The sequence below is a fragment of the Nannobrachium achirus genome, assembly GCF_963921795.1.
Source record: "Nannobrachium achirus genome assembly, chromosome: 5".
NCBI lineage: Eukaryota > Metazoa > Chordata > Actinopteri > Myctophiformes > Myctophidae > Nannobrachium > Nannobrachium achirus.
In genome coordinates, this window is record NC_137814.1 from 7,825,100 (window position 1) to 7,838,938 (window position 13,839).

At 41.8% G+C, this 13,839-nt stretch overlaps 1 protein-coding gene across 1 annotated transcript in view; it reads right to left on the reverse strand.

Moving 5' to 3' along the window:
* tcf3a (transcription factor 3a) overlaps positions 1–13,610 on the reverse strand; it is a gene marked incomplete at its 5' end in the record, with an annotated part of 84,571 nt that extends 70,961 nt beyond the window's left edge. Inside the window, 3 exons of the mRNA XM_080725511.1 lie at positions 3,483–3,558; positions 12,711–12,810; positions 13,582–13,610. Coding sequence (XP_080581637.1) covers positions 3,483–3,558; positions 12,711–12,810; positions 13,582–13,610 — 205 coding nt within the window. The remainder of the gene's footprint in view (positions 1–3,482; positions 3,559–12,710; positions 12,811–13,581) is intronic.
* Positions 13,611–13,839: the final 229 nt, after the last annotated feature.

Genomic DNA, 13,839 nt, shown 5'->3' on the forward strand with positions numbered 1-13,839 from the left:
CACAAAAACATGAACAAACTCCCCCCAGAATGACAACAACTAGAATCGTCAGAGAAACGCTGTGGTTGGCCAGATGGTCAAGAAACTCCCCCCAGAATGACAACAACTAGAGAAATTGCAATTTGGGAAATTGCGAGTGTGGTTGCCTAAAAGGTTACCTTACTCTTACATCACAAAAAAGTTACTCACTATATATGGTGTTTCCCATTCAAAGTCAATGGGAAAGGTCAGATACCTAAAAGTTACCTTACTATATATGGTGTTTCCCATTCAAAGTCAATGGGAAAAGTCAGATACCTAAAAGTTACTCACTATATATGGAGTTTCCCATTCAAGTCAATGAGACTAAGAGTTTGTAAAAACTGCAAAATTCCCCAGAGTAATAATGTGGTTGCCCTGGCAACCACACTAACTAGAATCGTCAGAGAAACGCAACAACTAGAATCGTCAGAGAAACGCTGTGGTTGGCCAGATGGTCAAGAATTGACGCGACCTCGCCCTAAGGGCGAGGTCGCATGTCAGCCTGAGGTCGCATGTCACCCTCAGGTGTCTTACTAGTAGTGTTACACCCCGCCACTCCGACATGTCTCCTTTCCGACATGTCTCCATTCCGACACTAACCCTATCTCTAACCCTAACCCTAAACTTAACCCCTATGGAAGTGTCGCCACTCCGACAATAAGAAGTCAATTTCGGAGTGGCGACATGTCGGAATGGAGAGCGACACCCAGTGTTAAAGTGATGATATTTGGGGGGGATTGACCTATTGGTACTTTCACGAAATGTTAACCACACAACCATTTTGAGAATGTTTGGTTGGTAATGATATGATGACCATGAACTGATAGAGAGGCTCTCTGTATTCATTTCACTACGCTACAACGGTCTAAATAGATTACACAACTTATAACACTTTTATGTAATTCAGCCCTTAACCACATTAAGCACAGAGTCTCTATTTTGGGCATATCATGAAGACTTTCACACAGAAAATGTGCAGATCTACAAACTCACAGAGGTGACAGATAGGAACGCGTTGTGATCACATGGACTAGCTCATTTTTAAATTAGGGATTAATTGGTTACGACCGAGAGAAGACAATACTTAAGCTATAATAACCACAATATTACCATCACAAAATTCTCACATGATATCTAGTGGATCAGTCAAAAACTGATTTAGTGCCGCCGACATGAAAGGGTTAATTGTCAAAAAGTGCCGGCCGTTTTCTCCATTCGCAGCCACTCTCTTATTTTGAAGGCCGGAAGAAGATCGAAGATTTAAGATGGATGCCTTCATGCTTGTGCTATGTTAGCGAGAATCCAATGCCATCCTTAGCATCAAAAGTGTTTTTTTTTTGTTGAGAAAATGGACTGTAAAGATGAGAAGGACCATTGTTTTACATGAGATGCGGCACTTTTGCGTGTACGTGGATGCGCGATGATGATGAATCTGCGACTTCGATCGTGTCAGGCTTATTCACCGGGCCGAAGGTAACCACCGCCAGCTTTACTGTATATACAGTATATAATTCCGCGAGACATCGCGGGATCAGCACTGTGGACACCTTTTAATATTTTGCGAGACATCACGGGATCGGCATTAAATGAGTTAATTTTCAAATTAACTCATTTAATGCCTCATTCAAACTCATTCAAATTCAAAAGTAGCAAAAGTAACAGATCTACAAGCTCAAAACGCATTTTGAGCTTGTGGCTCTGCCACTTTTGATGTTTTTGCGTAACGCTGTAGTATGATGAAGTACGATAAAACATAACTAGTTAACCCATTCAGAACGGGTATTGTGTATCATTATTCTATGCTTTAACTATTGAAAAATAGCAGATATACAAGCTCACAGCGCGGCACCGAGTGCCGTGCTGCGAGCTTGTAGACCTGCTATTTCTGATAAATCGTGAAAATTAGAATTTTGACCCGATTCTATAAGTGTCTTTTGAATCCTTCTAAGATTTTTTGAAAAACCTACGTTTCTATGTCAACAATCTGGCCAGCCATCGTCAAAGAAAAGGTCCTTTTCGCTTACAGTAACTGGAGCTCAGTTAGTCTGTTCTTGAGCGACTATGTCAGTGGTTCTCAAACCTTTTCATGTGAAGGACCCCCAAAATGATATGTATGTGGCCACGGACCCGCATCTCAAAATATTTAGTTCCAGGGACCCCCCCAGAAGCAAAATTTTAGTTACAAACGTTCACTTTGAAAATACATATATATATTCAAAGATGTGCACACATTTTCACGACTTTTTCAAAAATAGCAGATCTACAAGCTGTGAGCTTGTATATCTGCTGTTTTTCAATAGTTAAAGCATAAAATAATGATACACAATAATGTGTACCCGTTCTAAATGGGTTAAAATACAGACATAGGTTTCTGACAGCAACGATATATATTGATATTATATCGATATTGATATTATATCGATATATCACCCAGTTCTTTTACACTGGGCAAATGAAAGAGAAGATTCTGGGTGCTGGAAGACAGGGCTGCTGAGAAGGCGAAACAGCACCGTTGCTGCCAAGTAGCTCTGCCAAGATATATTGGGGGGTGTCATTACAGAGCAATAATGGCCTCACTAAAGCAGCTTCAGGTGAGAGAAAGGAAGGGAGAGGGAGGGAGGGAGAGAGAGTTTTTATTTTGTTGTGACGGCACTTAAATTGCCAATGTATTCTGGGCGAAGGGAATCCACATACTGTAGCACACGAGCACAAGTTGCCCAACAGTTTTCGCAAATGTATGGAAAAGCATTTTATTACAACCATATCCTTAAGGCACAAACCTCTTATTTCCATATTGTAACTTTCATTAATTTGTAAATAACCCCCTACTACTTGATCATAACAGTGTCACACACACTAAAGCACAACCGCAAGCTCATTTTGAGCCTGTCGATTATTATTTTTTTTTGCTACATTGGAGTTTGAATTCTGAAAAGTAACAGTTTTGGACATATGAGGTTCCCCAGGGGTGTCGCACCAAATCTGGGCCCTGGGTACAAGGATTCACTCACATTTTGTGCTTTAACTATTGAAAAATTGTGAAAATTTGAATCCTTCTAAGGTTTTTTTGAAAAACCTATGTTTCTATGCTCAAACCTTTTCATGTGAAGGACCCCCAAAATGATATGTATTTGGCCACGGACCCCCATCTTAAAATATTTCGTTTCAGGAACCCCCCCCCAGAAGCAAAATTTGAGTTATAAATGTTTGCTTAAATATTCAAAGATTTGCACACATTTTCACGACCTTTCAAAAATTACAGATCTACCTGCTCGCAGCGCGGCACAGAATTGTTCAATAGCTAAAGTATAAAATATTGAAGGCCCCTCCACCTTGGGCCCTAGTAACTCAGTCCCACTTTTCCCCCCCTTGTGACGCCCCTGAGGTTCCCACCCAACAAGAGACGATATGAATCAGGGAGAAGGATTTGAACTGGGAAGAACCGGAGAGGAGCTCCTTACCTGAACCTACTCCGAAATGACCGCTGGCTAGTGACGTCTGCCGGGCCTTCCCAGAGGACACTGGTGGTGCAAACATCTGAAACGGATAAACATTGGGAAAAATAAAAAACACTGGCACCATAATAAATATATCTGCAAATGTGTTGCATTCGTCTACTCTTTTTTCTTCAATCCCCTTACATAAAAAAAGGCAACACTGTTAAATTGAAACGATCTAATACGAATTTAGAAGCACAGTCAGCTACATACCAAATGCCAAGAAGTAAAAAAACGACTCGTTCCAGTTTCTGACTAAAGCCAGTAATGACACCAAAGTGACTCGCTACAAAGACAACAGTGTCATAAAACTCTGGCTGGATTTATGCCTTGCAATCCTTCAGTTTACAGTCCTCAGTTTAAGACATTCTCAGAGCTACTGGCTTATTTGTTTAGACACCTTGTTCTCCTGTGATGACCCCAACAAGACTTCAGTCTCTTAGCCACTTTATTGACTTTAACACTGGCATCCCTATTCTGGGCAAGTCATTATGGGCACAAGATGTTAAAAAAAAACAGCCGACCTACAAGCTCACAACGCCGTCGTAATCGTGAGCTTGCAGATCGGCTTTTTTTTTTTTTTTTTTTTTTTTACGTGTTCTGAATAGGACGTAAGCGGTTTTAAGTTAGGGGTCAATTCCAGCCATCATTCTCCGAGGATCAGAGTTGCCAGATGTAGGATAATTATTGTATTTGTACTATAATTTTATCCTCTGTACCGATGTACGATCAATAATTCCAAAAATGCCCAAATGTATGATTTTGTGATATGATATCACAAACAAGGATGTGAATTTACTAAATTCACTGGCTTCTGATTCGGAATCAATTTTTTTCCAAAATGACATGACCCTAGATATGTTCTTGAAGGCATTAAAAACACCGGTCGAGTCTTTCCAAGCTTTTTTTTTTTTGTTATCAATTATTTTTATTTTCCATAACATGAAATTAGAGACATACATATGATAGAACAAGAAAAAGTAAAACATTAATTAAAAGAAAAATGCAATTAACAGACAAACAACACAAACAATAGCAAAACAAGAAAAGGAAAAGAAAACCCACCCACCCCCTTTCCCCGGACCAACACGGAATGTACAATAGTGCATGCCTGTGCTAGGCTGTTACCACTATATAGTGATTTCTTGAATCATAGCCTTAAGCTTATCTGCAATGTCCGACCACATATTAATGTTTTCTTCTTTTGCTCCGTGTAACCTTGCTATCGACTGCTCTAAATATACTATATCTAGAAAGGTTAAGGCCCACTGGCGAAACGTTAACGTATGAGGAGGTTTCCACCGCGTAGCTACCATCTTCTTCGCCGCCGTTAATCCAGCAAAGAAGATGCGCTTGCGTATATTGTTTAGTTGCAACTGTGAGACGTCATTTAATAAAAATAAAGAAGGAGAAGATATGATATTAATACTAAAAATAGTTGAAAGTTTTGAGGCAACCATATTCCAGAATGACGACACATTTGGGCATTCCCAAACCATGTGAAGGAAGGTACCAATACTATTTGAGGCGCAGAGAGTGCAGTTGGGATTATTCAAAATCCTCATAGCACATAGTCTGCGGGGAGTTAAATAAGTCCGATGAACAAAATTTAAATGAATTTGTTGATGGTCTGGATTTCTAGAAGATAGCCTAATGTTAGACCATACTGTGTCCCAACAAAAGTCAGGGTCCAAATTTGGTACATCATTCCTCCAAACAGTATCAACAGATAGGGGCCCATAACTACAGTCTAATAAAAAACCATAGAGGGTGGAAACCAAACCTCTTGTTCTGTTACCATCACAGATAAACTCATGGAAGGGGTGCAATCTAAGGGGAGCTTGCCATGGGACCCCATAGGTCCTCATGGACGTTCTCAGTTGGAAGTAGAAAAAAAGGGTATTTCCAGGCAGATTGAAGATGTCACACAAATCTCGAAAAGGTCGTAAACCATTTCTATCAAATAAGTCCCCTAATGTACGAATCCCCTTAGCCCTCCACCTTGGAAAGCGAATGGGGCGATCCTCGATTAAAAGTCTTTGATTATTGAACACTGGGGAAAATAAGTTCCATTTACAATCAATCTTACACATCTTTTCAGCTGCTCTCCATACTGCCACTAAATGAGAAATGATAGGTCCAAAGCGAACTTTGCATTGATGTGTAGTTATGTTTGAATAGATAAGATCTCTCAATTCAACAGGCTGCACTAAACTCTCCTCGAGCTCTCTCCAAGAAACCTTACTTGCTGGGTTAAACCAATTTAAAAGGGGGCGGAGCGTGAAGGCCCAATAATAAAATTTAAAGTTGGGCAATGAAAGGCCGCCATCATCTCTAGCACGTTGTAATAGAGAAAGTTTAAGACGAGGGCGTTTCCCTTTCCACACAAACTTAGATATCGAGGAGTGAAGCTTATTCCAGTATTGCGGCGGTGGTGGCAAAGGGAGCATAGAGCTTACAAAGTTAACCCTAGGAAGAACATTCATCTTTATGATTGAAACTCGAGCTTGGAGAGAGTTGGGCAAAGATGACCATCTATCTAAATCAAGACAAATCTTATTTAGAGTGTCACCATAGTTGTTCTTAACAATAGCCTGAAGAGAGGGGAAAATATCTATGCCAAGATATTTGAATTGGCTTACTACTGGGATTATGGGCGGCAGGATAGCAGATCTCATCTGATCATTTAGAGGTAGAAGGGCTGACTTCGTCCAATTAATTTTGTAGCCGGAAATGGAACTGAACTGATCAAAGATTTGAAGGACGTGAGTAATTGACTGTGGTGCATTCTCAATGAACAGTAGAATATCGTCAGCATATAGGGAAATGCGATGCTGTGTGTTGTTAATCGAAATAGGAGTAATATCTGCAGACTGACGCACTGTCTGAGCCAAGGGTTCGAGTGAAAGTGCGAAAAGGAGAGGACTAAGGGGACAACCCTGCCTCGAAGATCTGCCAATCGTGAATAGCGACGAACAGATCTTACCGGTTAGGACCATCGCTGACGGATTAGAATAAAGTACTTTAACAAAATGTATGAATGAAGCACCAAATCCCATTTTATCTAGTACAGCCCACAGGTAAGACCATTCCAGACGATCAAATGCTTTCATCGCATCGAGCGACAACACTGCGGCGGGGGTCCTCAGCTCCTTAGCCCTATCGATGATATGCAATAGTCGTCTAGCATTATCAGAGGCTAGTCTAGTTCCTATGAAACCTGTCTGATCACAGTGTACTAAGGTGGTCATAAAACCCTGCAAGCGACGCGCAAGCACCTTAGCAAAAACTTTTAGATCAGAATTCAAAAGTGAAAGCGGTCTATAGCTTGCGCAATCTGTGGGATCCTTGTTCTTCTTCAACAATAATGATATAATAGCTACATTCACATCCCTGGAGAAAGAGCCACTTTCAATTGCATATCGAAACATGTCTAGCATCAGCTGACCTAGATCTTCCCAAAAGATGGCATAAAGTTCAGGGGGTATCCCATCCAAACCAGGCGACTTGCCCCTACGCATTGCGAGCACAGCTTCCTGTAATTCCGCCAGATGGAGCGGTCTATCTAAGGCTTCCGCATCCGCCTCGCTAAGGGTTGGTAACTGTATGTTGGATAAAAAATTATTGCATACTGCATCATCGTGAATGACCTCGGAGGTGTAGAGCTCATCATAAAAAGCACGAAACGTGGCATTGACCTCTTTGGGTTCTGTAACCATGGCTCCCGTTGTTGATTTGACACTAACAATATCAGCAAAATGCTCATTGGATCTAAGACGTAAAGCCAGTAAGTGACTGGGTCTTGCACTATTAAAATAGTAGTTTTGCCTTGTGCGTTTCATTTGAAATTCTGAGCGGCGCTTGAGAATGGAGTTAATTTCTTTCTTAACTAGCTCCCTCTGGGTTGCTGTACTAACATCAAAGTTATTTTGGAGAGAATTATCCAAAGTAGAAAACCGAGATTCCAATTCCACCAGTTTGGCTGACCTTAATTTTCTCTGAGTGGACGCATAGAGGGTTGTATTACTCCTGATAAAGCCTTTAATTGCATCCCAAAGAATTCTGGGATCCTCAACTGAGCCTGTATTGATATTTATAAATTCACGCAAACCAGTTTGAAACTGAGCTACAAATGCCGCATCGCGCAGCAGTGTGGTGTTAAACCGCCATCTAGGAGCTCTATCTATAACCTGTTTCAGTGAAGCAACACACAGCACCGCCTTGTGATCCGAGAGTGACATTGGGAGTAACTCTACCTTGGCAATTTTATGAAACAAGCTAACAGGGGCAAAAACGTAATCGATCCTAGAGAATGAAGCATGCCTACCCGACAGAAAAGAAAAATCTCTAACCGTTGGGTTCATTAAACGCCAGATGTCGAGTAAGCCAGTTGAGTTTGCCCAAGCACGTAGTTCTGCAGACGCTAGTGCTTGTTCTCTGCTTTCTACCCCAGTGGATCTATCTAGGTTATGTTGCCATGTTGCATTGAAGTCAGCACCAACAATGATTTTGAAATCCGTCAGTTCCAATAAGGTTTTAGTTAGTAATTTGTAAAACTCTTTGTCTAAAACATTTGGAGCATACACAGAGACTAGTGCTAGCATTTTACCCTCCAAGCGGATTTTAGCAACAGCTATCCTCCCGTCACTGTCAGACCAATCACCCAAAAAATCCAACCTAAGGTTACGTCTAGCCAATATGGCTACTCCCTTGGTTTTGGAAGAAGCAGCTGAAAAGGCTAAAACACGATAATGTTTATTAGCCAATCGGTTGGAATGCTCTTTTAAAAGATGAGACTCCTGTATAAATGCAAAGTCAATTGATTTAGATCGCAAAACCCCCAAAATGCTGGTTCGCTTATGCGGTATATTCGCTCCCCTTACATTGAAACTTAGAAATTTATATTCTGTCATAATTGTGGTTCAAACCATACGCACAGCAAGCACAGTAGAACATTTTAGAATTTCCTAGTTGGTCCCTCACAACAAACCTTCCCAACAGAAAAACAAAACAACCCCAAAAGGAACAGAAAGGAAAAAGCAACATCAAACGAACATAAAAAAACACATAACATTGAAGCTTGAGGGGGAAAACCCCATTAGCATCAGAGTGCACAAAAACAGTTCCCCACCCCATCAACCTATTAGTCAACCTTCATTTCACTCTGTCAGAGAGTGCAAACAAGTAACTGCCCAAAAGTAACCATACATTGCCCTCTGGTGGTTATGTAAATATATAACAGATCACCAAAGTAAAAACAACAACAACAAAAAAGTGCCTTCTTGTGGCTGAATAGCTCTCAAACATTCCATCCGCTCAAATTATGATCAATCTCCCCACTTCATATCACTTAAATAAATGAGAATGGTATGTTAACATTTCTAGTAAAGAAGGGGGAGAGAAAAAAGAAAAGAATAAAGGGAAAAAAAAATGAGGGGACTATAACAACTGTAATAATAATAATCAGTCCAGCATTAGGCCCACTTAGAATGTGATAAAGCCCTATAAGCCACGTTAATGCAAATAACCAAACACTTGTGACAGATAAGTGGAAATAAGGCTGTCACCACGACAAGGCACTAATATAATATTAATAATAAAAATAAATAAAAAAGGAAATCAGTGTATATGATATAAAAAATATATGCACTTACATATGTAGTTAGAAATAGAAATTAAAAGCACATCCGGGGGGCCATATGCAGCAAAGCACACACAGTGTTAATGCATACTGCGCCACATACAGCCCCCCCCATGCATCCATGCATACAAACCACAATTACTAATTAGAAGGAAAAAAAAAGAAAGAAAAGAAAAGTCTGTATACATAAGTATTTACATAAAACACAGTTATGTATGATCAGGAAACCATATACAACACAGCACACATAATGCATACTGCGCCATATACAGCTCCCTGTACATGCCCAAAAGGCCAGTGCAAACTTAGATAAATGTCAATCATATTAGTTAAGTCTGTTTCCGTCTTAAACAGTAAACTACCATACTTCAAACAGTGAACCTACCCAATCACGACTACAAAATAAATATCCCAATACAGAGCTCCCCTCTCCCCCCATCAAGAAATTAACATTTTAGAAGACAACAAGTAAAGTAGGTAAATAACTACCCCCCCCCCCCCCCCCCCCCCCCCCCCCCCAGACAACGGATCCACAAGCACGTAGAGCCAACGCGCCACGAGATCGTACATCCGCCAGCTATTGAGATTAGAAAAAAAAGGAAAAAAAGAACGAATCAATGAGCCAGGGAGAGAGAGAGAGAGAGGAGAAGCAGAGATAGGTAGAGAGACATAGAGAAAGGGCGGGAGAGCGAGTGGTCTCTGGAACCGCGGAGCCTTCACAATTTAGACCATATTATTTATATCTGTTTCACCTTAAACAGTAGGCTACATTACTCAATACAAAGGCCGAAGCCCAGTCTCGCCCTCCTACCCGAGAAAGTAGCGTTTTAGGAGGCATAAACGAACCATAAACTAACAACCAACATAGCCGCCATTACCTAACAGAAAGAGAGAGAGAGAGAGAGAGAGAGAGAGAGACACACACACACACACACACACACACACAGCGAGAGAGAGAGCCATAGAGAGAGAGAGAGAGAGAGAGAGAGAGAGAGAGAGAGAGAGAGAGAGAGAGAGAGAGGGAAAGCCGAGACAGATAGAGAGACATAGAGGGAAGACGAGAGAGAGAGCAGGCTCCGCACCGCGACACGGAACACGTTCGGTTAGACAAAGCTTAACAGAGAGAGATAAAACCCTCTAGACCTATATAGTAAGCAGCACAACGCTCAATAAGAGCAAAGAAAAGGAATACAATAATAACAAGAACAATGTCCATTATATTCAAACAAAAAAGACAGTGAATTATGCTTATAGCTTTAGCAGCCCTAAATCCCCTCTCCTTGCGGTAACCTAAATTAAAACGAGTAACACCCATCTGCTTACAGATCTTGTTAAAAAATAAAATATATCTTATTCTTCAATACAAATAAAATAGGTATTATGAAACGAAACACTTGAAAACACAACGTCAAGTCAGATGATGAGTCCAAAACAATAAGTAGGCTTACATTAACAACTCACCCTTTGGGGAGGAGGAGGAGGAGGAGAGAGTGAGGAAAGAAAGACGCTGCGTAAAAGTCATCTCCAAAGTCCCAGCCAGCTTACCAACAGTCCATTAAAGGCAAAAGGATATCACATCGGCAGAATGTGTTTGAAAGCACGCGATCACGAAAGCAAAAGTGTCCCTGGTAAAAGTTAGTTCTCTGTAACTGTCGTCTCATCATCCTGCGTAGCTAGAGTCTCGTCCGCAGCACCTGGAGTCTTGAACTTATCCTTGCAAAAGGCCAGAGCTTCCTTGGGTGAGTTGAAAGTAGAAGTCGCCTCATCCACGGTTATCCAGAATTTGCTCGGGTGCCTTATTCCGTATTTAACTCCTTCCGCGGTGATGGAACGTAGGAATTCCTTTACTGGCCCGAAAGCTGCCCTTCTCTTTGATGTTTCAGCAGACCAGTCGGGGAAAATATACACCTTTTTGCCATTGTATGTCAGTTGGCCTGCTTTCCTGGAGAGCTGGAGTATGCGTTCCTTTACCCGGAAAAAATGGATCCTTGCCAGGAAAGCCCTTGGCTTATCAGAACGTGGATTGCCGGTCCGATGAGCACGATCCACCTCCGGGGGGGAGTCGGGAAACTCGTCGGGGAATGTTTTCTGCAAAAAAGACTGGATAAAGGCCACTGGGTCAGCCTTTTCTAGCCCAGGAGAGATCCCAATCACTCTTATGTTGTTCCTACGACTCCGGTCTTCTGCTATGACGAGCTTCTCCTCCAGATTAGCACATCTTCTCTCCAATTCAGTGATACACATCTGCAAACTGTCCATGGAGGAACCAAAGTTCTCAATGGCCTCCCCATGTTCAGCCACGGTCGTGTTCAGCGTGGCGACTGCAGGACGCAGCTCCTTTCCGAAGTCATCAATCTTCTTCAGTAATTTCTTCTCCAAGCCAAGCATCATGGGTTGAATAAAACCATCCATAAACTCTTTCAGTGATTCCTTGAGGACCTCGCGCAGCATGCTCTTTGTAACCGGAGCGTCAGCGTCGCCCTGCATTGCGCCGGCCATGTTGTCAGCGTTTGCGGTCGGAGACCTGGTACTCCTCGACCTCGTGTTAATCGTATTCGGCATGAAACACGAAACAACTGCAAAAACAGACGCTCACCAGTGTTTTGGGCGTTTAAAGTCTCAAAAGAACTATAAAGGCAGTAAAAAATGGGCTTAAAAAATGTGAAAACTATGCACCTCCACAGAGCTCAACAAACGCGTCCTACTCGGTCGCCATCTTGTCGGAACTCCGTCTTTCCAAGCTTTTATGTGTGTAAGCTCCAGAAGTTGCCTGCTTCCACGCAACATAAGTGGAAGTGATTTTTGGCATGTACCGGTAGGAGTCTCAAACAAGGTTGTTTCTTACAATCAATAAGTAATGTTTTGGTGAAACTAAATATTTACACCTGTGATATGTATTTTTTTGACTGTACGATTCGTTTTCTTTCAAGCTTGATAATTTGCGGTAAGATCATTTAAACGGGTACACTGTATTGTGTATCATTATTTTATGCTTTAACTATTGAAAAATAGCAGATATACAAGCTCACAGCGCGGCACGAGTGCCGCACTGCAAGCTTGTAGATCTGCTATTTTTGAAAAATCGTGAAGATTTGAATTTTGAATCCTTCTAAGGTTTTTTGAAAAACCCTATGTTTCTATGTCAGCAATCTGGCCAGCCATCGTCAAAGAAAAGGTCCTTTTCACTTGACTGGAGCTCAGTTAGCCTGTTCTTGAGAGACTACTATGTCGGTGGTTCTCAAACCTTTTCATGTGAAGGACCCCCAAAATGATATGTACTTGGCCACGGACCACCCAGAAGCAAAATTTTAGTTACAAACGTTGGCTTTGAAAATACATATATTCAAAGATTTGCACACATTTTCGCGACTTTTTCCAAAAATAGCAGATCTACAAGCTCGCAGCGCGGCACTCGGTGCCGCGCTGTGAGCTTGTATATCTGCTATATTTTCACTGGTTAAAGCATTCAATAATTCTAGGCCTGAATGGGTTTAAAATGTCCCATCTGGCAGCTCTGTGGAGCGGCGACTCTTCAGGTGCATCGTTCTTACCGCGCTGAAATCCAGCAAGTCGCTGAGCTCCTTGTCCGTCCCCACTGCAGCCATTCTCTGCTGAGGCTGTTTACCAGGATGCTCCAGTCTCAGTACGTGACTGCAGGCACAAGGAGGCAGAAGAACAACATTAAGATAAGTTTACCAGGATGCTCCAGTCTCAGTACGTGACTGCAGGCACAAGGAGGCATAATCTTAATAGATAAGTTTGCACAAATCAGGGCTCGTCAAAACATGTTTTGATAGTTACGTTTAGACTAGAGCAGTGATTTTTCATCTTTTTCCGGTCAATAGGTATGTACAGGTAGTCTCGTGTAGCCAGACAACTATTCCACAATCTCCGAATGCTATATAGATTTCTGGAACTACAGCTCATGAACGGCGAGTAATGGAAGCTGGCATTTCTGTTCATGAAGATATATTTTAAAATAAAATTTCTGCTAAGCATCAAGCTAAATATGCTTAGATGATTTTTATTCATATTAGGATAAATGTGCGCGATGTGAGACGGAAACGGAAGTGAGGAGGAGGCTTAACTTCCGCTTTAACCGGGTACTCATCGTTCTTCTAACGTTATCCCAGACTGTATGACAAGAGCATTTGCAAATCGCGGAGTCAACGGTCTGGCCACGCGAGACTAATAGGGATGTATCTGGCCACGGACCCCCATCTGAAAATATTTCTGAAAATAGCAGATGTACGAGCTCATAACGTGTACGCATGGTGACAGGTCGAGAGCTTGTAGATCAGTTAGTTTCAAATATTGTTAACTGTTTATATTGGGGTCCCCGGACCCTTCTTTTGGAGGACAACTGTGTTAAAAGGCTACAGACCTCTGTCTGATCGCTGACTGTATGTATACTATGTATACCCCCAGTAGGGCAGATCATTGTCAGACATGGTTTAGTACTGGATTACATAAGTGTAAATGGGGAGGATGACATGCGTTGAGAATTGTGGCAAGATTTCTAGTTAATTAAATGACAGTGAAAGTATTTTCCTATAGGGACCCCCCCCCCCCCTTGTCATCACATCCTAGACCCCTGAGGGAGGGTCCTTGGAGACCTAGCCTAGAACGGTCAACTAACTACCGTAGATGACTGACAAGAGGAACCCCCAGAGGATGTTG